Source organism: Bactrocera dorsalis, chromosome 5, assembly GCF_023373825.1.
Source record: "Bactrocera dorsalis isolate Fly_Bdor chromosome 5, ASM2337382v1, whole genome shotgun sequence".
NCBI lineage: Eukaryota > Metazoa > Arthropoda > Insecta > Diptera > Tephritidae > Bactrocera > Bactrocera dorsalis.
Genome location: NC_064307.1, coordinates 71146137 through 71171487, shown reverse-complemented (window position 1 = coordinate 71171487; position 25351 = coordinate 71146137). Strand labels below are relative to the sequence as shown.

Below are 25351 nucleotides of genomic sequence, written 5' to 3'. Positions count from 1 at the left end.
CGATTATAGCATTACTTGGGACTCATTGAAGTATAGGAGGTATTGAAGGAAAAATCGATTTTCGTTTCAAAATTAAGAATGAGTACTAAAGAGCACAAAATTAGACACAGAAATATCCAATAATGTGTGAGAAAGCCGGCACAAATATCTGCTCTAAGGCATTTTATTAATCCTCCACTACGAAGAAGCACTGTCATACACTGAAGCATGTATGTATATATACTCCTATGTATCACATACTGTATGCGAGTAATCTTTTTATATTTGCTGAAGGACTTTTGCCCACCAGTGAATTTCTTTTGTACCCTAGCTTCAATTTTCTCGCAAAGCAACGCACATTTCTGTCAAAGGTCCCTTAATTTAACAGGTCAAAACAATACGCAAAGTATGCAGAAGTGTCTGTTGAAGCATACATGAAATTCGTTGCCATTTTTAGGCAGCAATAGGCGTAAAGGCGTATAAAAATCTGTATACTATGTGTCACTTATTGCGAATTCTTCACAATTGTCATCATCGACAGATACTAGTTCGCACTCAGGCTGTTAGCCATTAACCGCACAATGCCTTGCTTTACGAGCGCTTTGAACTCGCTGTCAATGGGCTTTATTTTGCTAACAAATACATAGACACGCACGCAGCATTCCACGCTAATCAATACGTACGTGTGAGTTTAAGCTGATTAAAGAATTTCTGAGCGACTCACACAATGCCTAGTCTACTTTTAGGCACAAAAAAGCCAGAGGAAGCAGTCGGCGCGCTGTTTTATTGGTTTTTGGCTTTTTCTTTGTGTGAGGGATTAGTGTGAATGAATGAAAAAAGGCTGAATGAAAATAATCACAAAAAATACACAAAGAAAAGAAAATTAAACGAAAAAATAAAAATCAATTGCGGCAGAGACATAAAAAGTGAAAGAAAACTACAGAAAGTCAAAAGTTTGCCATGTTTGGGTGCGTATTTAGAAATTAAGTTAGCCGCGAATACGCAGGAAGTATGAAAATGCAGAAGAAGCCGGATTTAAAAAAGGAATTTTTAATTTGCAAAGTATTATGAAAAATGCTAACAACATGGCGGCGCTGAAGTGCAGAAATTAAATGTGGAAGAAAATAAGATGAGTGCTTTGCGGTACGGTGCGTAAGCCAAAGTACATAAGCATTGAATTGAGAAAGTTTTCGCATATACAAAATTAATACATAATGCTTTTGGTACATAAGATGAAGTGAAGAAGCAAGTTTATTGTTGTAAGCTTTGCGAGAAACAAGAAATCAGGCAGTAGGGGGAATAAGTTGAAGCAAAGTGAGATTAAAGCGTATTAGCGGATCAGATGAATTAAAATTTGGGGTAAAATAGTGAATAGAGTGCAAGATTCAGCGGTTTACAAAATATTAGCGAACCAAAGAAGCAAATTTTATTGAACTGAGTTGATATTCTAGACATTCAGCGCTGGCTGAAACTATTCAGCGGCAATTCAGCATGATTTAAGATACAGTAAATGGAAGAAAATGTATAAAGCCGAAATTTTTTTATATACAATTGAATTCAGCGCTGGATAAAAGCTTGGTTATTTAAGTTTGTATTTTATTTTAATTTCTGGATCTAAAAAACACTAATTCAGCTCGGTTGAAAGTAATTCAGCAAAGTTTTAAAGTTGTGCGAAGTGAAACTTTGCCGGACAGTTTTACATGAGTATACTATTTTTCAATTCAGCGTTGTATTAGTTTATTCAGCGGTTGAAAAAAGGTGTATAACATCGACGTTAAATAAATAAATTTTCATATTGAATTATTAATGTGAGTTGCATGTTATTCAGCTCGGCTAAAAGTTATTCAACAAATTCAATAAGATATACAAATAGAAATTTTTTCAATTAAGCGCCTTATTAGTTTATTCAGCGGCATTTATATTATTAATTTCTAAGAAAGTATTGTGATATTATTACATGAAATATGAAACTAGAATTCTAGGCATATTTTATAAATATTGAGGTTCGGATTTAAGATAAGGTGAACGAAATTGAGTGAAACTTTGTGAAATTTCCATGTGTACTGTGTTTTCATATTTAAACGGATAAGGTGCTTGTTTGAGTTTGAATGAAGGTGAGATTCATGTTAACGTTGAAATAGACAATGAGAAAAGACCTTCACTACTTCATGAGAAATGAACAATAACAGGGAAAACTTACGATATCTCGTTTTTTTATTTTCCTAAAATTACTTTTATGATGACTACTATTCTCAATAGTTCAAGGCTTCAATTGAATTGTGTTCAATACTCATTTCCATAGAATATATTATACAATTCGTGGAACCACATAAAGCCTAATCAAGAGAAGCCAATCATCATTGTGTAGCTGAATGGGTTTTATGAACTTGCATATATTAAGCTCGCAAAAAATAAATTACATAATTCTGCGTATTCAATTTATACTGGGCATACAAGTACGTTGAGGACTCACAAAATGCGTAGATTGTCAAAAGTCACATTGTTTTCCTAAACCTTATTGAGATGATAAAAGCACATATTGAACTTAATAATAGAAAAATATGAAAATTCGCAAACAAAAGTGGCAATATCTTGCAGTGCGCCTAAAAGTGGGCTAATAGAAAATTACCTAAAACATTACTAACGTCTAAGTGAGCACATCTACTGTAACCAATCATCATAAACGCGCACATAAGTATGCAAAAACTTGGAGAATGAAAGAAAAATTACTTCACGGCGATATTGAGGGGCATGCGAACTTCAACTGACACTCTGCTTGACTGCCTAGATATGTTATAAATGAATATAAATGTGCCCGTGCGTAAGTGAAACTAATATGGCCGCTTTTATATACCATATCACTCAGATAAATCGATATAGCTAATGATGCGCACAAAAGTATGCTACAGCAGCTGATTTAGATTGATATTCGACGTTGATTAGGTATAGATATACAACGACGAAACGGAAATGTGAAAGGAAATGAAGCGCATGACTTATTATATGTTAAAACGATGAAGCGCCTAAAAGTAGAATTTAATATTAGCTGGCCGAATATAATAATATGTGAAAGTGAATGAAATTACTATATTTTGAAAGGACTTTACGTGCGGGAAACAGTCCAAAAATTGAATTTATTTAATTTTTTATGCAAACGCCTAAAAGCATGCGCTGAGTTTATTAAGAAGTACATAGTAGTTTTAAGAATAAATGTATATTGATAGTCTCATAAGGATAATCAAAGTATCGCGTTGAAAAAAATATGAAATCGAAATGTTAAAAATTCTTATTTTCGCCTAAAAGTATGCAATGAATTAATAATTTGAATAACCTAGCGAAGAAATTGTGCTATATATGTGCGAAAAGAGATCTGAATGTGAACACAATGCATAAAAGAAGGTATATAAATATATTTGCCTGCAAATGTGAAAGTGTCAAAGTAATCATGTGAAAATGGAAAACAAACTATATTGACACCACCCATCACACCTAAAATAGTGCCTAAATTAACGCATAAATAAATGTAACAAAAGAGAAATGGGAAAAGTTTATCACCATACTTTTTATTGGACTTCTTTCACTTATACAACTTTTCGAAAACAAATACTAGCCACATTCACCATGTCAGCTATTTGTTTTTGTTTTCATAGTTCATTGCTTTTCAATTTGATGAATGTCTGTAATAATCAGGCTAAACAACAGTTACGAAAGAAATAAAAGAGTGACAGAAAATCGAAACGAATGGCAATAAAGGTTGTGTGTGAGCATATACTTCGTAAGTATAAAAGTTCAGGGGTTACCAACCAGAAAGTGGGCAAGTGTTGCGCATAACGATTGAGTGAAATTAATGTGCCAAATATGTGCCGTTAGCACTAAGTTCATTGTATTTGTTGTTGCTTCGGCTTTGTACCACCACAACTAAGCGTTAAGCTTTGTATATTTTTATCTTGGACCGCCCATGCATACGAGCACAAGCAGCGGAGAAAGAAAAGAATAAAGCAACGGATTTGTGGTATACATTTGGGCGCATGCTTGTATTGTTTCACACTGATAAGCGTGGCAGACGCGTTATAGTGTAAGTTTAGCTATTTCTGGCTTCTTTCGTGCTAAGTCATATCGGAAAGTAGTGCTTTGTTAGAAAGTATATATTCATACGTGTGTATGGGTGTGCTGTAAGACATTAGTTTGGTTATTATTTAGACTTAATAACGGGTGATTTTTTTTGAGGTTAGGATTTTCATGCATTAGTATTTGACAGATCACGTGGGATTTCAGACATGGTGTCAAAGAGAAAGATGCTCAGTATGCTTTGACATTTCATCATGAATAGACTTACTAACGAGCAACGCTTGCAAATCATTGAATTTTATTACCAAAATCAGTGTTCGGTTCGAAATGTGTTTCGCGCTTTACGTCCGACAAATTTTGTTCAGCGATGAGGCTCATTTCTGGTTGAATGGCTACGTAAATAAGCAAAATTGCCGCATTTGGGGTGAAGAGCAACCAGAAGCCGTTCAAGAACTGCCCATGCATCCCGAAAAATGCACTGTTTGGTGTGGTTTGTACGCTGGTGGAATCATTGGACCGTATTTTTTCAAAGATGCTGTTGGACGCAACGTTACGGTGAATGGCGATCGCTATCGTTCGATGCTAACAAACTTTTTGTTGCCAAAAATGGAAGAACTGAACTTGGTTGACATGTGGTTTCAACAAGATGGCGCTACATGCCAAACAGCTCGCGATTCTATGGCCATTTTGAGGGAAAACTTCGGACAACAATTCATCTCAAGAAATGGACCCGTAAGTTGGCCACCAAGATCATGCGATTTAACGCCTTTAGACTATTTTTTTGTGGGGCTACGTCAAGTCTAAAGTCTACAGAAATAAGCCAGCAACTATTCCAGCTTTGGAAGACAACATTTCCGAAGAAATTCGGGCTATTCCGGCCGAAATGCTCGAAAAAGTTGCCCAAAATTGGACTTTCCGAATGGACCACCTAAGACGCAGCCGCGGTCAACATTTAAATGAAATTATCTTCAAAAAGTAAATGTCATGAACCAATCTAACGTTTCAAATAAAGAACCGATGAGATTTTGCAAATTTTATGCGTTTTTTTTTTTAAAAAGTTATCAAGCTCTTAAAAAATCACCCTTTAGTAGGATTTTTCCGCAAATGTATATTGAAGCGTTATTAAAGGAGCACAAAATTACTAGACTTAAGCGTCATTCAGCAGCTTTCGCAAATAATCTACGCTTTCAGTGCTGCTTAGTATAGGCGATAAGCAAGAAAGGCAAATCTAATAAGTCAGCACCTTTATTAGCAAACATATAAAAACGTATATTGTATGGAGTCATATGTGGCATACAATTTTATGTAGGTCTATATAATATAGCTATACAAAAATATATGAGGAGTTTTAATTTGGTTAGTGAGTTATTAAATATTTGTTGCTTTGTTCTAAATATTCTCTATATTTTAGAATGCTATTCAGCGCTAATGGAAGTTATTCAGCGACCTTTATTTCAAGTCACCATTTCACACGAGCATTATTGAACAACCTCAAGTATTTTTCAGCTATTCCGTTATTCAGCGCAATTAGAAGTTATTCAACGGTCATTATTTTGAGAGAGTTTATCTCACGAATATTATGGTTCAGTTAATAAAAGAATCTTAAAAAGTTTTCAGCTGCTCTATTATGCAGCGTTATCGTAAGTTATTCAGCGGCCATTATTTCAAGGGTATTTTCTCGCAAACATTACTCATCATTTAAAAACAAAAAAATTTAATATTATTCAGCTCAAAAAAAATAAAATTATTATTTTTAATATCCCTGCATGTGTTTCAGAGCTATTCAGCTCGCTTGAAAGTTATTCAGCAGCCCTTATAAAAACAAGTTTTGAACAAAAGCATATAATGCTATGTACATATATCGTAACTTATGAAAAGTCAGAGTTCAACACAGGCTAAGCCTTGTGAGTAAGTTGTTAGAGGCTCTATCTTATGCTTTATTTATTGAAAAAGCAATTCAGCACAATTCATGTTTAACTTAAAATAGCGTTGGATGTAAGCTGTTCGAAAATGAAGGCATTCAGCGCATTTAAGTGCCATTCAGCACTATTCCTCTTTAATCTAAAAGCAGCATTGGTTGCAACATGTTGCAAAATTAAAGCATTCAGCGAATTTTAGCGCTATTCAGCGCTGCTTCTTCTAGATGTGAGTTGCTGACAACACCGAAATTGTGGTACAGCAATTTTCAAGGTGCTTCCTAAAGGTATTCTCATATGGCTTATTATCACATGCTATTAAGTTTGCTTAAATAAAAGCACTCAAATATGTGTTAAACTTTTACTGGCTCATTTTCTTCATCATAACTTTACATTAAATCCCCACACAGTTACATAAAACTACCGCCGATCAGAGCAGCCTTCACTGTCTGTATTACACACAGCATCCTATCAACTTTTCGCTTTTGAATATGCACGCATGTACCTGTAAATACGGCAGAAATAAATACACACATAAACGCCTAAATGTATGCCACGCCAACATTGCCACCATATAAATGCTTATACGGCGCGTACCAGCGTTTGTGCGTGCTTTTCAGCAGCGAGTTTATTTATTCTCCACTTTATTTATTTACTTTTTGTGTGCGTTAATGAACTTTTTGGCCTCCATTAAGGTTACGCTCGTCTCACCCACCACGCTGTAGACGCGCAGCTTCAATGGTGACTCCCTGCCCATACACACGCACACAACATTTGGTACTGCCTTTTATACACCGTACAGGCAGTTTTAGTTGCAGTTAATGCCGCTACGCCTTCTACTTTCACTGCTTCACTTTGCTAGCAAGCAAGCGCTTGTTGTTGTTGCTGTTACTTCCTTAATTTAATGTGATTTATCATCACAGGTGAATTGCGTTGTGTTGCGTGCGCTGGAATTTCTACGCTCAGCGGCAGGCAGTTGATTTTTAATCTTTCGCAATCAGCAGAGCCTTTGAGCTGCCTGCCTTAAGATAATTTGTTATTTACTTTATGTTTTTGTTTTAAAGAATACACCTTATTTGTTGTGTGTGTGTGTGTGTGTGTGCCAAGCATGCGACTTTCGGTAGCTGTCGTGCGGTATTTTTTCTACACACTGTCTGTTTCTGTACAGAAACTTTGGCTTTTGTGGGTGTGGGTATTGCTTAGTAGCCTCAGTAGCTTTCATTATCTTTGATATGCGTAGGTGTATGTGTGTTTGTATATGTTTAAGTGTATTTATTTATGTTTATATACATATATGCGCGCATATTTTATTGCGGAAATGAATATTTATAAGCATGATAAATGAGCGAGCACTAAAAGTGAATTTGATTTAACGTTTGAGCGGAGAAGCTTCAGACAAGTGGGTGGGCAGCTTTTATGGGGTGTGGAGTAGTTAAAGTGTAGGGTTGTGAGGTTTTGTTTAGGTACAAAGGGTAGTAAATTGGCATTTATATAAAATTTCAGGCACAGAAAGTAACTGCCAACGAGTGTAAACATAAACTTTTTGCTTAGAAGCAATGTACTGAAGCTGAGTTTTTACTTGAAGTATAGAGATGGTTTTTGATGGTCATCAAGAGTCGGAAAAAGTAATAAGATAGTAATAAATCAGCTTCTTAGATATTGGAGAGACATTTTTCTCACATTATTTTTTCTACAGAAAGCTTATTAATCATCAAAACCCCTGATATCGGCCTGCTATAACATATATACAGCATATAGCTGTCATACAAACTGAACGATTGAAATCAAGTTCTTGAAGGGAAAATCTTTCCGTTGGAGGAGATATCTTCACGAAATTTTGCAAAGGCTATTGTCTAAGGCAGCAATATAATATCCAAAGAAATTGTTCAAAACGGAGCACTTTAGCATATAGCTGTCATACAAACTGAACGATCGAAAACCAGTTCTCATATGGAAAGCTTCTTCATTTGTGTAGATATTTTCACGACACTTTACACATATCATTGCTTAAGACAATGACGCAATCAGCGAAGAAATTGTTGAAATCGGAGTACTATAGCATATAGCTGTCATACAAACTGGTAGAATCACATCAAGTGCTTGAATATAAACTTGTTTATTTGTGAAGTTTATCACAGCCTCGGTCCATTCATCTGTTTTATTTTAAAGCTATTCTCTTTTTTCTTACATTTCCACACACTTTAAACTCTTAAATTCACAGTTAAATTTATTTCATTGCCCACTAACCATAAATCCTGCAAAGCACTGAAGTTATTATTTATGCCTACGTTTCCCTGAAAAGACATTTACTTGGCATTTAATTTCCCAACCGCAATTGCAACAGCAATCATTCAATTTCATGCCCTACCAGCGCTGCGCAGTCAACGTTAACTGCCACGCCCCGGCTGAGCCACACACCCAGCCAACAAAGGCACACACAGAGCTGCAACAGTGGCAGGTAACGGCAGCCGCACTTCACTCAATCAACTCAGTCAACGCTGCCGGGCGGCAAACAGCTCAATGCGACACAGCCAACTAAGGCAGCAACCGCAAATCATAATTTATTTTTGACTTGCCACAAATAGTCACAATTTATTTACTCGGGAAAAGACAAAAACAAACGCACTTGCAACACATGTATGCGGTATGTGGGTAATGGCAATAATAGCAGAGAAATGCGTTGCATAAAGGAGCAAAAACAAAAGCAAGCAAGCAACAAATAAACAATAACAACAGCAACAGTAAGCATAATGTTGATAATAAAAACAACACCGGGAATTGTATGCAACTACATGCAGCACTAGCGGTGGCACCATTGATGTGGCAGATATGCTCACGCACACACATATGCATTTATATGCACACACGTGCATCTAAAAGCTTGCAGGTATATGCTTTCTGAAAATGTGCAATGCTTGTTGTTGTTAATGTTGTTATATTACTAGCAATGTTGCATGGTGGCGGCATTGCTATTGCAGTTGAGACAAAAGCTGCTAAAAATGAAATGAAATAAAGCAAAATAAATCGCACTTCCTGCCGTCTGCCGAGTAAGCTTGTATGCGCATTAGTTGTTGTTGTTGTTATTACCGTTATTGTCTCACACGCAGCTGCAGTAAGCGCCAGCAGGTGTTCGTATTTGTATGTATGTCGGCTGAAATCTTCACTTGCGTACGTGCATTGTGAATTTATTATGTCTGACATTTGTGTTGAAAGGTGAAAAATGTTGCAAGTTCATCAATTTTAACTTAAACTGCTTATGTGCGCAGTTATACAGACATTTTTGCGAGTGCGTGTGAGTGTAAATTTTCATCGGCGCTCCTTGATATTGAGTTGAAGGTGAAAATGAAGTATACTTTTAGGAGCTGTTGATATACATATATAAAAATAAGGCATACTTTTTGGGGGGTTTTCTTAAATTTTATAATTTTGCACATATTATTTTTATTATAGACGATGCAAATTTTATTATATTTAAAAATAGAAATGTGAAAATGAAGTATACCTTCAGGATGGTATGGTATGTATTTAAGATAGAAAATTGATTAGTTTGAGTTTAGAAATGAAGTTTTAAACGAAGCATACTTTTAGGCGTTTTCTTGAAGTTTTTGTTTAGCACAATTTTTGGATTTTCTTTTAAGATTTTGCTTAGCAAATTCTTTTTTATAGCATAAGTGGTGAAATTTTGCTTTTATTAGAAGCCAACGTAAAAATGAAGTATAACTTTGGGAACATTGGTATATATTTCACCCTATTTTGACCCACCCTAGTTTATATATAAATATATTACATAAAAATATGTTATTGAGTTTGAAGGAGATGAAACGGAGAAAATTTACCTTTCAATTTCATCACAGTAGTATTTATATTACATAATACTTGTATTTATATATTATATTGTCTCTCTTTCCCCACACATATGAGAAAATCATTTATTTCCCCACTTATTTATCATTTGCCATTTCTCATACTCTACACTAGCGTTTAAAACTTGCGTCTGTAAGAGCCTTTGCCACAAGACATTTATTTTTATTTACCGCTCTTTCCACTGCTTGTCACGCTGCGACTCAAATCACAAACGAATGCGCTGTAAGGCAGCAACAGCAGTGGTACGAACATTAATATTGCACACAAACACATATTTCCACAAATATCTGTATCTGTATGTGTGTGTGTGTATATGGAATTTGTAAATGTTGGTAAATGTGTCACATACGTCAGCACATGCATCATCATTACCTTTATATTGTAGCGAATTTCCTGTGCCTGTTCGAGCACCACGTTCTACGCTAGGTCGCTGCTTCTTACGAAATTGTGCACCACTGGAACTTGCCACCAACTCCATATCTTTGCTGCTCACGTTCCACATTTAATTCCACCTCACTTAATGCAGCACAATTGAAAGTGGTAGCTGTTTTCCACACAACCCCTCCCTTCCCTCATTACTCACACATGAGGTGTCTCCACGGCCCCGCGGCACACTTGCGAGCAATATCACTTTTTTTCGCCTTTTTATCATTGTCTGTCGCGTATTTGTGCGCGTAATTTGTTCTTGTCTTACGTTTGTAATGATGTCACGTAAATTGAATCCGTAAGTTCGTTATTATATTTCAAAAGATACTCAAGCTTATGCCTGGTAGGTGGCAGATGAGCGGGCGCCACACATGCACTGTGTGTGTGTGTTGTGGTGTAGAGTGGCGACAACCAACAGTTTGCATTGTTGTAATCATATACTAGATATACATAATATGGAATCGTATATGTATATATATATATGGTTGCATCGCTCTGATTGAGGTAGTCTTTCATGCTCAATTTCCTCTTTGCTCTTCCCATGCGCTTCGCTCTTCACTTTCACGTTTGTCTTCTTGCAATTGATGTAGAAATGTAAGACTGCCGAGTTCAAAGTGAAAATGTTGTAAAATGAGACATTGAGCGCGTGTGTGAGAGCGGAGCTCAGGAAAAAGTCATTAAAAGTTGTAGTGCGAGTCTTTAAAAGCAATTTAGTGGCTGTGAATATCACAGGCAGGTGCTGACTTTTGAGTCTTTTTCATGGCAATCAATTGGTGGCAACAATCAATGATATTGTTCGGAGAACAGCGTTTTAAGGTGCATATAGTTGATACTTTGGTTCACAGTAGAGGCTCTGTGCGTCAGTACAAGACACAGGAAATTATGATAGAGAGACCAAATCAAATCAAGACTGCTTAGATTCTTTTCTCAATTTTTTAAGAGAGCATTATTTAGCTTGTTGTTTTTGGTATAATTTTTGATTTTTGGAATGAGTTCTGGTATCGAAAATTTATATATTCATATAAAATTTCCTAGATATCGCTTTAGTACAACTTTTTCAGTCTAATTATTGGGAATTCCGATAATTTCCGATATCAAAAATGTGTAAATGTATATGAAATTAAATGGCGAGATCGTTGGTCTGGCTTCTCTGGTTTAACTTTTAGGTTTTTCGTATAAATTTGGGTATCGAAAATGTACATATGCATATCAAATTTCCTAGAAAGTTCTTTAGTAAGACTTCTTCGGTCTAATTTTTTGCGTTTTCAATTAGTTCTGGTGTCAAAAATTCATATATTCAAATAAAATTTAATAAAAAGTTCTTTAGTCTGATCATTTTGAATTTTATGATAATTTTATATCAAAAATATATATGTATTAAATTATATAGAGATTGCCTTAGTCAGACCTTCTCGGTCAAATTTTTGGTTTTGGGATGAATGTCGGTATCGAGTAGTCATATAGGCAGATGAGCACGAGTATTAGAGTGCATAAAATACTCGTACAATGTCATGAAATAAACTCTACTGAGCAGACAACGACAGAAATAATAAGCAGTAAAATTCGCCTTAAAAATGTACAAATAATAGACTAAACCTGAGTTTTATTACCAGAAGCTGGTCAAACAAGCCTTTTTTGTTTTAAATATAAGATAGTTTTGAAGTTTTTTGGGTTATAAGCCCAACCGATATAATGAAAAAGTATATTTATCTACACATAAATGTATATAGAACCTCTCAATCCTGCTTCTGTATCCACTTGCTTCCGTCTGTGCATATAAGCTGCTAGTCTGTCGGTTAATCACAAAATCCTGAAAAGAATCTTTGCTCACCGCAAGCAATTAAACTTGTCGCAAATAATTGCATTTACGTAGCAAACTTTGATTCTCGACAACATACGCACACATTCTCCTCTCTATTTTCTACCAATATGCGCACAGCTTGACACACTGCACCCTTTCACTGGCTCGTCGCCATCTTTAACGTTTGCTGACTTGATTCGCCGCACTAACAAATGACTGACACTAACAAGTCGGACGATTGATGCAGCAGCAGCCGCAAGTTGAACTGCAGACCGCAAAAAAATAATTGTCATCAACATCATCATCACCAAGACAATGTGCACCAAACGAAAAGCTGTGCGCCATGGCGTATGAGTAACACCAGTTCTGTTTGCTGGCTTACCCAGTTATTTGTTTGTTTGTATATTTGTTGGTGTGTATTCAAAAATGCACACGACTGCTATGGCGCAAGCGATAAGACAAGTTTTATGTGCTAAAAACTTTGATGCTTGATGCTTAGAAGTATATATCGGGAGAAAGAGCAGAGCTGGAAGATGTCGCGGAGTTGGAAGAAATAACTAACTAGCAGTTGGACGCATTTGTTGGCTAAAACTGGCAGTTCAAGTGGATTAAGAGTGATGCCAGCCAGGCAGTTCTGAAATATTTTAATACATATATACAACTTCAACCAACCAAAAGGCGCTACGAGAGAGAGAGAGAGGCAACGCAGTAGGGGTTATTTATGTATAGCCAAACAGCTGCCATTCAACCGCAAAGCAAGGAGCAATGCAATTGCAGGAATTAAATGGCAAAGTACTTGACTGATGAAGAATGCAGCAGTAATTCCCGACCAATTTCCGTTGTCGGATTAGTGAAAACTTTAAACTGTTGCCCAGGCGGCGCGCACAAACAAACAAGCAAGCAAATGTAAAGGCGAAACAGTTCAAGAAATGGCAGACAGACAGTTACTTGGCTGGGCATAAGTAGAAACTGAAACTTGGCTGTATAGCAACGACAGACAGACAAGTGGCTAAGTGCAAGATTATGTATAAATAAGTATAAAGCGAACGTGGCAGAGATCTCCTGCAATCGTACTCTCTCTACTAACTTTTACGCGCTCATCTCTTCTACTTTCTCCACCGCTCTTCTCACCCAGCAGAAGCAATGAAACGATTAATATTTTGACATCGCCCTCTAGCATAGTTTAAAGGTCACACGCATACATATGCATACACATGCATATATATGCACGCTTTGCTTGCGGTTTGCGCGCCCTCAAAGCATACGCTCTGCGCTGCACACCACTTTGCTTGACTTTGTACGAATGTCCTTTTTGTGTTATACAATACTTAAAGTTTTAGCTTTTGGCTTGTGGCTCCAAATATATGTATATGTATGGGTGTGTGTTGCTTGGCAAAGTTACTGCTGCGCTGCGCTTATTTTCTTCATTTTATTGCTTGCTGCGGCAAGATTTGTGAAATTTCTTGCATATTTCTTCTTCTTTATTACCGTTTCGTTTTGTCTTTTAGTCCTTTTCGTTTGCATACTTTTGCCAGCTTGTTGGTTATAATTGTTTGACATCGCTGTCAGCGCTTTAAATTGAATTGGTATGCATTGCATGGCTGCAAGTCAAAGTGACAATGGCAATAAACGTGTCAAAGGCTGTGGTAAGTCTATGTATATGTGTGAGGTGAAGAAGTGCTGAATTTCTATAGTTAGCCCGAAGTCCAAACTTTCTCCACTGAGTATTGATCGGGTGCAAAGAATTTTTTTTTTGTTTTTGGTACAACCATTTTAAAAGTTATGAAACATTCTGAAACCTTCATTTGAAAATTTTTCGAAAACAAAGTTTTTTTTTAATTTTTTGCAAAATTATATTTGTATAATATAAAGAAAGCTGTTCAGATTTCTTAAATTTGTTCTACAAAAACATATTCTTTTATGAAAAAAGAGTATAAGGTATATGTAAAGCTCTTGAAAGAAACAGAAAAGGCCTTGAAAACTTATTTATTCTAAAATTTTTAGTATTTTTAAATAATTAGTAATAATTTATTTAATTTTACCTTGTTTAGTTTTTTGTCATTTTAATTTAAGTTTTAGCTTCAGTTGGAATTTTAATTTAAGTTTAGATTTTAATTTTACCTTTAATTTTAATTGCAAGTTCTACTTAATTTAAATTTTTATTTTAATTAAAATTTATTGTATTTTAGACCATTCAGTTTAATTTGGTTTTAATTATAATTTATTTCATTTTACCTTAAATCTAATTTTTTATGTCATTTATTTTGATTTAATGTATTTATTTCAATTTTATTTAATTTTAGTATTAATTTAGCTTTAGTGTTAGTCTCGATTTCAATTTTAGTGATTATTTTAATTTTAATTTTTTTTATTTTATTTTTTAATCATTTTAGTTTTAATTATTTATTATTTTTATTTTAATTTTTATACTAATTTTAATTTTATTTTTTTAAATAATTTTAATTAATTAAATTTATTTTTTTAATTAATTAATCAGTTTTAGCTTTATTGTTAATTATTTAATTAATTAATTTTAATTTTAATTTTTAATTTAATTTTATTTAATTTTTATTTTTTTTTTCTTTATTTTATTTTAACTCCCCTTAAAAAATTTATGTATGTATGTTCACACATTTATAGTATATAACATATGTATGTGTATATTTTATATTTCAACTTACCGCTTCGACTTTCACTTTCAGCTGGCTTGAGCTGTAAAGCACGGTTCATCTGCAATGCAAAAGATAAAGAAAATAAATTAGAAATCTAATTTTGATGAAATTCATAGAATTTCTTTGTGAGACACTTTTGGCTAACCACAGCAATGCAGCCACCAAAGGGCTTAAATTTAATACAAATAGTAAAATCATTTGTAGAAGCTTTCATGTGGAAGCTTTAAGGGGTATAAAAATATATTTATTACATATATTTAATTATTTTAAAGGAAAATTTAATTCTATTAAAATATTGCATAAGTGTGTATGTGTACTTTCATCTATAACTGCCATATGCTGACAGAACACCAGGCCTGCCAACATTAATTTTATTACCATCACTCAAATGAGTCGTCTTTGTTTCGTTCGAACCACTGACTGACGTTGCAATCAAGCGCAAAAGCCTTAACAAATCACCGGTGAAGTCAAAACGTAGTGAAATATGAGGAAAATTAAGTAAAAGAAATAAAAATAAACAAGGTATAGCAACAGACTTTACAACAACTGCCCACAAAGCAATTGAAATGGGTTAGCAAACGGTCAAGTGCAATAAAAGCAAGAAACAGCAAAAAAGCAGGTCTAACTACCTAACGGGCAGGTGATGAGCCTTTTGGGTGGACGCAGCGCACCAAAGTCATTGGATCAAGTGGATCAATGCTGTGGCTTAAAAAATGAGTATTGCAAAGGATATTTGCCGTTATGTACAACAGTTAAATAGATAACGGCAAGTGTTTCGTGCCACCGGCTGTTGGAGCAATAAGCAAATAAGGCGCTTAGTGTTGGTTGGAGGTCAAGCAGGCGCACACCAGTGTGGCGCAACTACCTCAAAATGCTTGAGAGTGTTGTTGCAGTTGTTGCTGCAATACCGTTTACCAATTGTTTTGCTTTTTTTCACTACTACTTTCGTTATTTTTCCGCTTTCTGCACTTATCCTTCAAGTAAGTAATTCACCAGCATGCTTAATGTACTTGCCTGGTTTGTTGTCGTTGTTGTTGAGTATTGAATTGGTTTTGTGGAGAATGTTTTTGAGCTTATATATACATATATATGTATACATAGTAAAAATATATATACGTATACTGTGAGTGAATCGGTATTTTGCTGTTGGTTGACCTCGTCGGCTATTGGGTGATTTGGTCATTGAATTGTGCATTCCTTGTTGCTGTTGTTGTTGGCTACGGCATTTAAGTGGTGATTTAGTTGAATAATTTATTAAAGGACGATTGGCAGGTGATTACGATTTACCACTTTGAGCGCACAGTGCCACAATGAAACGGTAGTTACTTCTTCATATATATATTCGAGTGTTTTTGTTGTTGGGTTGCTCTTGTTCCGCACAGAAACAAAGGATTTGTTAGACAGACAATTTTCACGCTAACAGATTGGTTAGTCACAAGCCATTGACGTAAGCGCTTGCTGCGCAAACAGCTTGATGGCAGGTTGTACAATTTGATTGCATAATTTTAGGCGCTCAACATTGGTTGGCGCACGATTACAGTGAGTGGATTAAAAAATAATTATTCTATATTCTTTTCGGTTGCAGTGCATAAATAATTGAACTGAGGTAGTTTTTTAGGGATAAGTGAAGGCAGAAAAGGAAATGAGGATTAATTTGTTGGAATATATTTGTATAAAATGCCAATAGAATGCCGGAAAATAATTTGTGGTCAATAATTTCGAATGCAGTGACCTGCTGTCTGAATGCTAATGCAATTTTTTGTAGAACTCGTACAATAAATTTGGAAGTCTTCTATATTTTTCGATTGAAGAAAGGAAACAACAGTGTGAGGAACAGGTTTTAATAGCAGCCGATCCTATATATTCGTAAAAGAGAAATTTTGACTGCTGTTCACAAAATCAGTTTAATTAAATAATAAATGAATATATTTTTATTAATCTAGCTTAGCAAAAGCCAAAAAATGTGCAACGCCTAAAGTGATGCTACATTTTTATGCAGTTATAAAAAATTTTCTAGTCAGATTTTCGTCTTGTCGTACTATAAAACAGAAAAAAACCTTAAAAGTACTTAGTTTAGTTAAAGAAAAATCAAAAAACCGAGCAAAGCCTAAAGGTATACTACATTTTGGAATTACATCCAATTATATAAAGGACTTACAGTCTGTCACTGAGTGCTATGAAATTAAAAAATCCTAAAAATTACTTAGTTTAGATTAATCTAAACCGAAAGCTGTATAACGCCTAAAATTATACTACATTTCGCAATTAAAGTCAGCTATGGAAAGACCACTAGTTAGAATTTCGGTCTGTCAGCATGACAAACTGAGAAATCTTTAAGTAGTCTACTTTGTTTAATTTAAGTGAAACCAAACAATTGAGTAACGCCTAAAAGTATACAACATTTTGGAATCACATCCAATTGCACAAATTGTTCTTGTGGGATTTCCAGTCTATCATAGTGTGCCGTGAAATTGAGAAATCCTAAAATTACTTATTTTAGCTTAAACTAAGCCAAAAAATTAAAACCGCCTAAAGGTATACTACATTTTTGGTCTGCTATTGTCTAATGCCTTATGCCTTGAGATAACGAGGAAAATTTTACAAGAAAAGTTATCTCAAAGTTACTATTTTATCAAATTAAAATTCTTTCTCTGATACTTTCTTACATAAAATGGCCGAAATTTGGCTCGAGTGTTCACCAGATCGCACTTTATGGCTGATTATAAATTTTGTGAAGCATTAAGAAAAGTAAGTTCACAATACAGCACCCATTTATGATCTCAAAATAGAACCGTCATGAACTATGTCTAGTAACATAGCGAGTAAACCAAACTAACCGGCGAATTTGATTAATATACCTACTACATACTTGACTTTTAACCCAATCCCTGCCAACATAACCGAAAAACCAACGCTTCGAGTGTAAGCACAGGCTAAATTTGAATTTTTGGTTAAACATTTGGTTTTAATTTTGCGGCATCATCATCATCATCGTCACCAATGTAGTTGATGAACAAAGTGTTGGTGATAGCATTGCAACAACAATATACAACAGCAACAGTACAAAGGCAACAAGAGCAAAGACGACTATATCAGTAAGCTTTTTCAAGCTTATGGTGCTTGGGTAAATTTAAAAGCATTTAAGGGGTATGAAGGTGGCATAAGCGACGGCAAAATAGTCAACAAAGCCGATGACAGCAACAATAAGAACAACAGCATGTATAGTACACCAAAAATTACAACGCCGTTGTGTTGTTTTTATTCGTACACAGTCGTCGCTGTTGTCGGCGCCGACCACGCGCTTGTACAGCACTCAACAAGGATTCAGTTCATCGACCACTTAATTTATCCAGCTGAGCTTTGAGCCACGGCTCATTTATGCGTAGTTGAAACAAGTGAATTGCGACAGCAATGCAACGAAGCGGAAGTGCTGCCGGGTGGAGAGGAAGGTGTTGAGAAGCATGGGCGTGGGAAAGAGTTACAGACTAAAGGCTGGCGAAAGAGTTGAAATTTCGTTTAGTTGTGGGTAAGAGGCGCTGAAAATATGAAGAGGATGCTTTAACATTTTTGTTTTCGCTTAAATACTAGCCTTTATGGCAGTCAACTGCACTGAAATGTACCAAAAAGTGCGGCAGAAGTTTGAGGCAGCATGCGCTTAAACCAATTCTCGCAATGTACCTACCAATGCATACCTACTTTTAGGCGTTATAGTTTAACTGCCTTGGTTTGCAGTTTTCTGTTACGATTTTCTATTAAATTTTCATTTAACACAGCATTGCACTAGCCGTGGCCTGCGTGCTACGCGGCAAAAGCAATTTGTAAGCATAGCATAACTTTAGGCGCACTACAACCAGCCTGGTCGACCATCGCTGCGCACTGCCTATTCATTATGCATTAATGTAAATACAGCAAATGTTTTGCAATCATTAACATAATTGAATTACAAATAAGTGCGCTGTGTGTTAGCAGACACATACATGCGGTACACACACATTCCTTGCTACACGCGCTAAAATCTGTTAGCATTTGTATATGCAGGCAAAATACATTTGTACAGAAAATCACAAATTTACTAAACTCACTCCCAGCGCGGTGTTTTGCATTTACATGCAGCAGCATTTTAGGCGCAAGTAAGCACGCACACATTTATACGCGCATAGATTGGTGCACTTATAAGCTCACACCGTTGGCGCTTTGAATTTGTAATTCCTAATGGTTGGCTTGTGCAAATTTCACTACAAGCTTTTTTAATTACCGTTACGTAGCGGCATTTGCTGTGGTGCAGCTGGGTGGCGCATAGCGAAAAAAAACTGACTAATGGACTTAAATTTGCTGGAGTACGTACGCATAATAAACGTGTTGCTTGAGTGCGTTTTTGTAGCCGAATTTCAGGCGTGAGTGGAGTGGTGTGTACCAAATGAAGGAAGAGAGCAAATTTAAACGCGGTGTGCGAATCTGGCAACAGACTAATTGTAAATAGCGAATTTTCCAAGTGAATTTGTTTTACTGCGCTTATTTATGTCTGAATTTATCTATTGCAACAAGCCTGCATATATTATAGTGGTGGGTATTATGTGTGTGGGTAGACGATGAATGATACATTTGAAAATACTTTGCATATTGCGCTCAATTGGGGCTTACAATTAGTGTATTGATGCCGAAGTAATTGAGTGTGTATATTTTTTCCTTTGCATGAATTGTGCATGCTTTTGAATGAAGTTGAAATCAGTAATTATAGTTACTAGCTTAATTAGCAGCCTAAATGTATGCATCGCTTTACAAAAGTGCTTTACTGGGAATGCTGATGGATATTTTCGCAACCTAGGTAAAGTATTTTCAAAGAGGAGTTTGAAAATAGGAGAGAACCAGATTAAAAAATTTAATAAAAAATCAAGAAATAGTTCAGTCTATTTGACTAAATCAGCCTAAATGTATGCTTTCTTTTTTATCATCATTTCTAGTAAAATTGCAATTATACTTAAGCATTTAATTCTGTGTGTCGACACGCCTCACTTTGTTTACCTTATTGCTCTGAAAACCACCTTAAGCTTAATTTAGTGTCAATTAATCAGCATTAATGTTGCATAATTTTAAGCGCGCAAATATCTTAACCATATTATATATATAGATGTTTGAATGCTATATTAATTAGCCTTGTCAGTCATTTAATTTCGATGAAGTGAAACACTAATAATCGAAATTAGGCTGTCAATAATAGAGTTTATTAAACGTAAAGCGCTAAACAAGTGTCTGGTGACAAAGCGCTATACAATATTATACACTCAGCTAGTCAATATTTAATAATCGCTGTGTCAACGGCGCACTACGCATAATTGAAGAGTTAAATAATTATTAAGCAATGATAATCCATTTGATGGGTAAACAAATTGTGCAGCTGGCTGTTTGGTGCCAAATGTGAAGAGGAACAGGGGTAAAAGTAATGGCGCTGAAAAATAGGCTATAAGATGGAAAATTCAAGGATTCTTTGTAAGAAGTATTATATTATTTTCGGGTACTGGAAAGTTAAAAAAAAAAACATTTTTAAAAAATTTGGAAAAATATATTAAAAAAAAAATTAAAAATTAAAAACAAAAATTAAAAAAAAAATGCTTTCAACATTTTTTTCAAATAATTTAGTTTTCGAAATTGTTTTTTGAAAATTTTTCAAATTTTTCATCATAAAGGATTCAACAAAATTTTTGTTTTAAATTTTTTTTCTAATTATTTGAATTTTTTTTTCAAAATTCCTTAAATTTCACTTTATTGTGAGCGTGAAAATACGAAATATATATACATATGCACTGTCGCTGAAACATTTAAAGTGGTCCACAAGTTGAAAAGTGAACGCCCTTGGGGGCACACAAATTGACTGCAGCAAAAGCAGTCCGTCTCCAGCTGCGTAAAACTACGCCACAGCAGCTAGCCAGTGCACTGACTCTGCGCTTTTAGCCAGCAAAGTAAAGAGACTTCCGTTGCAACGCTGAGCAGCAGTGCACTTCATCACAGCATATTGACGCTGATTTCGAATTTATTTGCCAGATATGGTATAGTAACGATCCTGTATATACATATATACACACTATAAAGGCTATAAAAAACTAGGCGAAAAAAGTATTTCTAGTATTTTGTAAGTAAACAGCATAAGAAGAAGTAGTTGAGAAGTTTGAAAACGAAAAAAGGCGGAGAGAAAACTAAAATTAAATACTAACAACTCTGGCAACTGACCAGCCAGTAGTGAGCTGAACGCAGTCAGGCAGACAGCTGCTTAGTCAGCAGTGAAGAAGCAAGAAACAATCGAGTACATAAACATATGTGTAGGAGTATATTGTTGTGGTAGAAAAAAAATCAAGAACTTTATTTGTAGTTCTAGCCAGTATAATGTAAGCAAAAACAAGCTGGGTGATTGAGAAAACAAAAGCATCAGTCTATTTTATATATTTAAGAACATTTTCAGACCACAAAAACTAAAAAAAAGTAAAAAAAATTGACTAAGGATGCAAAAAAAGTAGGCAATAGAAAATTTTGTGGAAAAACACTTATTACATACATACAGTCATATCTTAAATGAATCAATATAACAAAAAGGAGCTATGAAGAAGTCATCAGATAGGATGAAGACAGCTTATAAAGATAGCTATTTACTACATATCATGAGAAGTTTAACGCCTTTCCAAACAAAAGAGTTACATTTTTCATTGAAAACAAGTAGCTGTAGCAAACAAAACTAATATTGAACTTGTGGAACACTCTGCCATTTAAAATGAAGAAATGCCTTTTCAACCAATCGCTGCTGATGAGAGCGGTTTAAGGTTTAAAATAAATAAAATTTTAAATTATAATGAAGGAAGAAGCAAAAACAATTATGTAGGGATCAATAGGCTTGGCTACATAATGACATTTGTTATTTTATGAAACAGTTCAATATTTCTAATTTGCGCCACAACGGTTTGGTTACATATAATCCTAAGTGGATTATTATAAAAATAAGGAGATGCGATTAAAAAATCATAATATTAAATGACATAGCATAATTTCAGGCGGAAAGGGAAAATTTTGTTTAAGATTATATTAAATTAATGTTTAAATGTAGTATAAATAATAATTCTCGGCTGAAAGTTGGTAAAATATTTTCTAGAGTTTGATGGCTATAATTTTAAACCATAATATATAACTTTTCAACTCTAATAAATTATGAGCTAAAGCATGTATGTATGTTGAGAATGTATTGCCTTTTCTCCCGAATACCCTAATTACTGTCTCACGCTAATTATATTCGCTGTAATGTCATATATGTACATATCAGCGCAGAAATCCAGTAAAGATCCAACTTATTGGCAGCCTTCAGCGGCACATAACTTTGCGCTGCCTGCAGCACACGCTCCTTATCCTTAGAGGCAGCTGTAATGATCTAAGCAGCGCTCTTGCATGGTTGCCACAGCAGCCGCAAAAACGCTTTGAGCCCTCAGTTGCTTGGCTTTGTGTTGCATGGCTTGTGGCAGTAGCGTAATATGATGCCTTACAAGTACGCCATAGCACATATAACACAGCAAGCAGAGGGAGCGTTAGGCAGCACAAAAAAAATAAAGAAACTAATTAGAAATTTTAATGAAATTCTAATGAAAGCAAAACGAAATGTTATGCCCACACAACTAAAGCAAGCAGAAAATACTGGGAAAATGGTGTGGGTAAGCAGTATTGTGGTAGCAAACGCGCTGATTATAATGTGTATCGGTGGTGGGGTTGTTGCTGTATTGTGTGCCATTGCTAAGCAATGGCGTTATGCTGCAGCAGCAGTTATAATGATTTCTAAAGATTTGATTTCCAAGAAGCTTACAGCACTTTGTATGTTACTCAACAATAAATAAAGCAAATACCGTGTAATATGTCAGTGAATATATGTAACTGATTTTGTTTTATATAAGATATATCACCTGTGCTTATTATATTTCATGAGAATTACTGTGAATTCGACAAAAATGTAATCAATAATGTGCGCAACTTGCAGTATAACGTGACTTAAGTAATATGTATTATACTAAATTTAGATGTGAACAGCAATTTTTCACAACAAAATTACAAACATATTATATTTTTCCATATAACTTGTGAAATAAAGAACTTTCAATTATTTGTAGCATACCTTTAGGCGTCACACACATTAATTTTGATATTTCAGATATAAAAGTTTATATGCATATGCATTTTTCAAGAAAAATTATTTTATATAGCCTGTTGGCATTATTTTATTAGTACATAGAGTTGGTATAACAATTAATCGTTTTGGAGCCTCAAAAAGTCTATATTTAAAGTTTCCGTCACTTCAGACTGCACTGCACCTGTAATTTCTTCCAGTTTCATCAGCTAACACACAAAAAGCATTCTTTAATCTCATCCTAACACATTTTATCAGCGTCGAGCGCCTAAAATCACACAATAATTTTCATAATAGAGTTGAAATTTCGGCCAAAAGATTAGGTAATTGTTTGCTTATAAATAATGCAAAATTAATTTATCAACGCATTTCGCTCGTTCGTGTGTCACCAGCACGAAAACTAACGAGTGTACACTAAAACTGTGTGTGTGTGTGTGTGTGTGTGCCTGTGCGTTGTCGCACCTGCGTGCTTAGCTGCCTTATTTTAGACAAAAACAAGCTCAAAGGTAAGAGCGAGTGTGCGAATGGAGACAAAAACATGTTATCATGTGCATAATTAATGCCATGTAATTATGTTAATTTCGCAGCTATTAAAAAATTAACACTTAATATACGTTTTGGGGGTCCTTGATAAACTTTACGCTCTGCTTTAATTATTTCCACTAAATGCTTTGTGTGCATGTAAGGTGGGGGAAAAAAATGCGTTTTAGTGAAAAATACTACAAATGCTGTACTAAATAGCCACCGCAGCGAAAGGCATGAAAATACTATAATTTGTTGGCGGTTTTCAAAGTTAATTAACAAACGTGGACGCTGTGAACGTATGCAATTTGCGGTTGGCGCTAACTAGAGGTTTGCTGTGGCGTTGGGTGTTGTTTAAAATTTAATGTTGTGAAAGTGTACAAAAAACACATACTGTTTTTCATGGTTAAAAAAAAAAATTAAATAGCGTTAATTAGGTGAAATTACATTAATTAAATTTATTTAATATAATTTTTTCAAAATCATTAATTTTCCCAAAAGCAAATTTCAAAAAAATTAAAAATAAATTTTGAAATCGCCTTTAGTCCCAAAAAAATTTAAAAATTTTAATTTTTTAATTTAAAAATTTTTTTGTTATTTAAAAATTCAAAAAAAATTTTTCTAATATAATTTAAAAGATTAATTTAAAATAACTTCAAATTTATTGTAACATTCTTTAAAAATTCAAAATTATTATTTCTTTTATAAATGTAATAAATTAATTTAACTTAACAAAAATTAAATTTTTTTTAGATTTTTCAAAATTTAAAATCGTTTATTTTTTTTCAAAAAAATTTAAAATTCTTCAAAAAATTATAAACGAATAAATGTTTTTTTAGTAATATTTAAAAACTCAAAATATTTTTTATTCTAAGTTTTTTTATCAAAGAATTTAAAAATTCTTTATTTTTCTTTGAAAGAAGGTTTAAATTTGTTTTTTTTTTGTTAATTTTAAAATAAATTTTTTGCAAAAAAAGTGAAATTATTTTCTACCATTACTTTTTCAAATAACGCATTTTTTATCGCATGTTATTACTCTCATTCTCCACATAATCACCATCTACTCAAAACATCCTATCTATCACTCTCGCTCACACTCCCCACTCGCTCCCACATCCCGCGTGCGCTTACATACGTGCCACTGTGGTCAGCCACAGCGTGTTGTGTGCATGCTGATTTTCGGTTACACACTTTTTCACGCCTTTTCACCAACGAGTTCCAAACCGTTTTTTCCTCTCATTCTTCACGTTTTGTTTTACACAGTTTTTTTCGCTTTGCTTGCTGCTGGACACGTTTATACGCAAATGCGTGGCAAAAACCACAACAAAGACACAAATGCCGAAAATACCGAAAATTTACATGAACATTTGTGAGCTATTTGCGTATTGCGGTCGGTCAGCTGTTCTGCTCCAGCTTTATTAGTGTTGTTTCGCAATTGTTTTTGTGTAGGTGTGAGTGTGTGTGTGTGTGTTGTTTTTGCACTACATTGTGAAGCTGTAAAATTGGTGCTCGAAAGCACTCAACTAAGCTGACCGCAAATTGCTTTTGTACGAGCGTATTTAGTGACCCAAATGCGGTTGCGCAAAAAATTTGATGGCAGAAATATAGAAAAGAAATAAAAGTATAAAAAACACTGAAATTGTAAAGCGCTAGGTGTGGGGCTTAGCAGAGAATTTTTTGTTTTGGAGTTTTTATGTCAACAACAAAAATAAAGAGTCAGAGTGTTTCCAACTGTGCTAAAATATGGTAGACCGAAGTGAGCCATTTTTGGACATTTTTGAATTAGTTTGGGACTAGTTGCGCAATTTTTTTTATTTTGCATTAATTTTGAACTAGCATATTTTTGGCTATTTCTAAGCACTTTTGAACTAGTTTGAGACTAGTTGAGCATAGCTTTATCTATTTTAAGAACCAGTTTCAGAATAGTTTAGTATTTATTGTCTCTTTCTAA

The 25351-nt window shown here is 34.5% G+C and overlaps 1 protein-coding gene across 19 annotated transcripts in view; it reads right to left on the bottom strand.

Annotated features, from left to right (window-relative positions):
* The window catches only part of LOC105229482 (CUGBP Elav-like family member 4), an 823207-nt gene that overhangs the window by 274346 nt on the left and 523510 nt on the right, over window positions 1-25351 (bottom strand). For all 19 annotated transcript variants that reach the window (XM_049458193.1, XM_049458200.1, XM_049458189.1 and 16 more), the window contains one exon: window positions 14736-14784. In XM_049458193.1, coding sequence (XP_049314150.1) covers window positions 14736-14784 — 49 coding nt within the window. The remainder of the gene's footprint in view (window positions 1-14735; window positions 14785-25351) is intronic.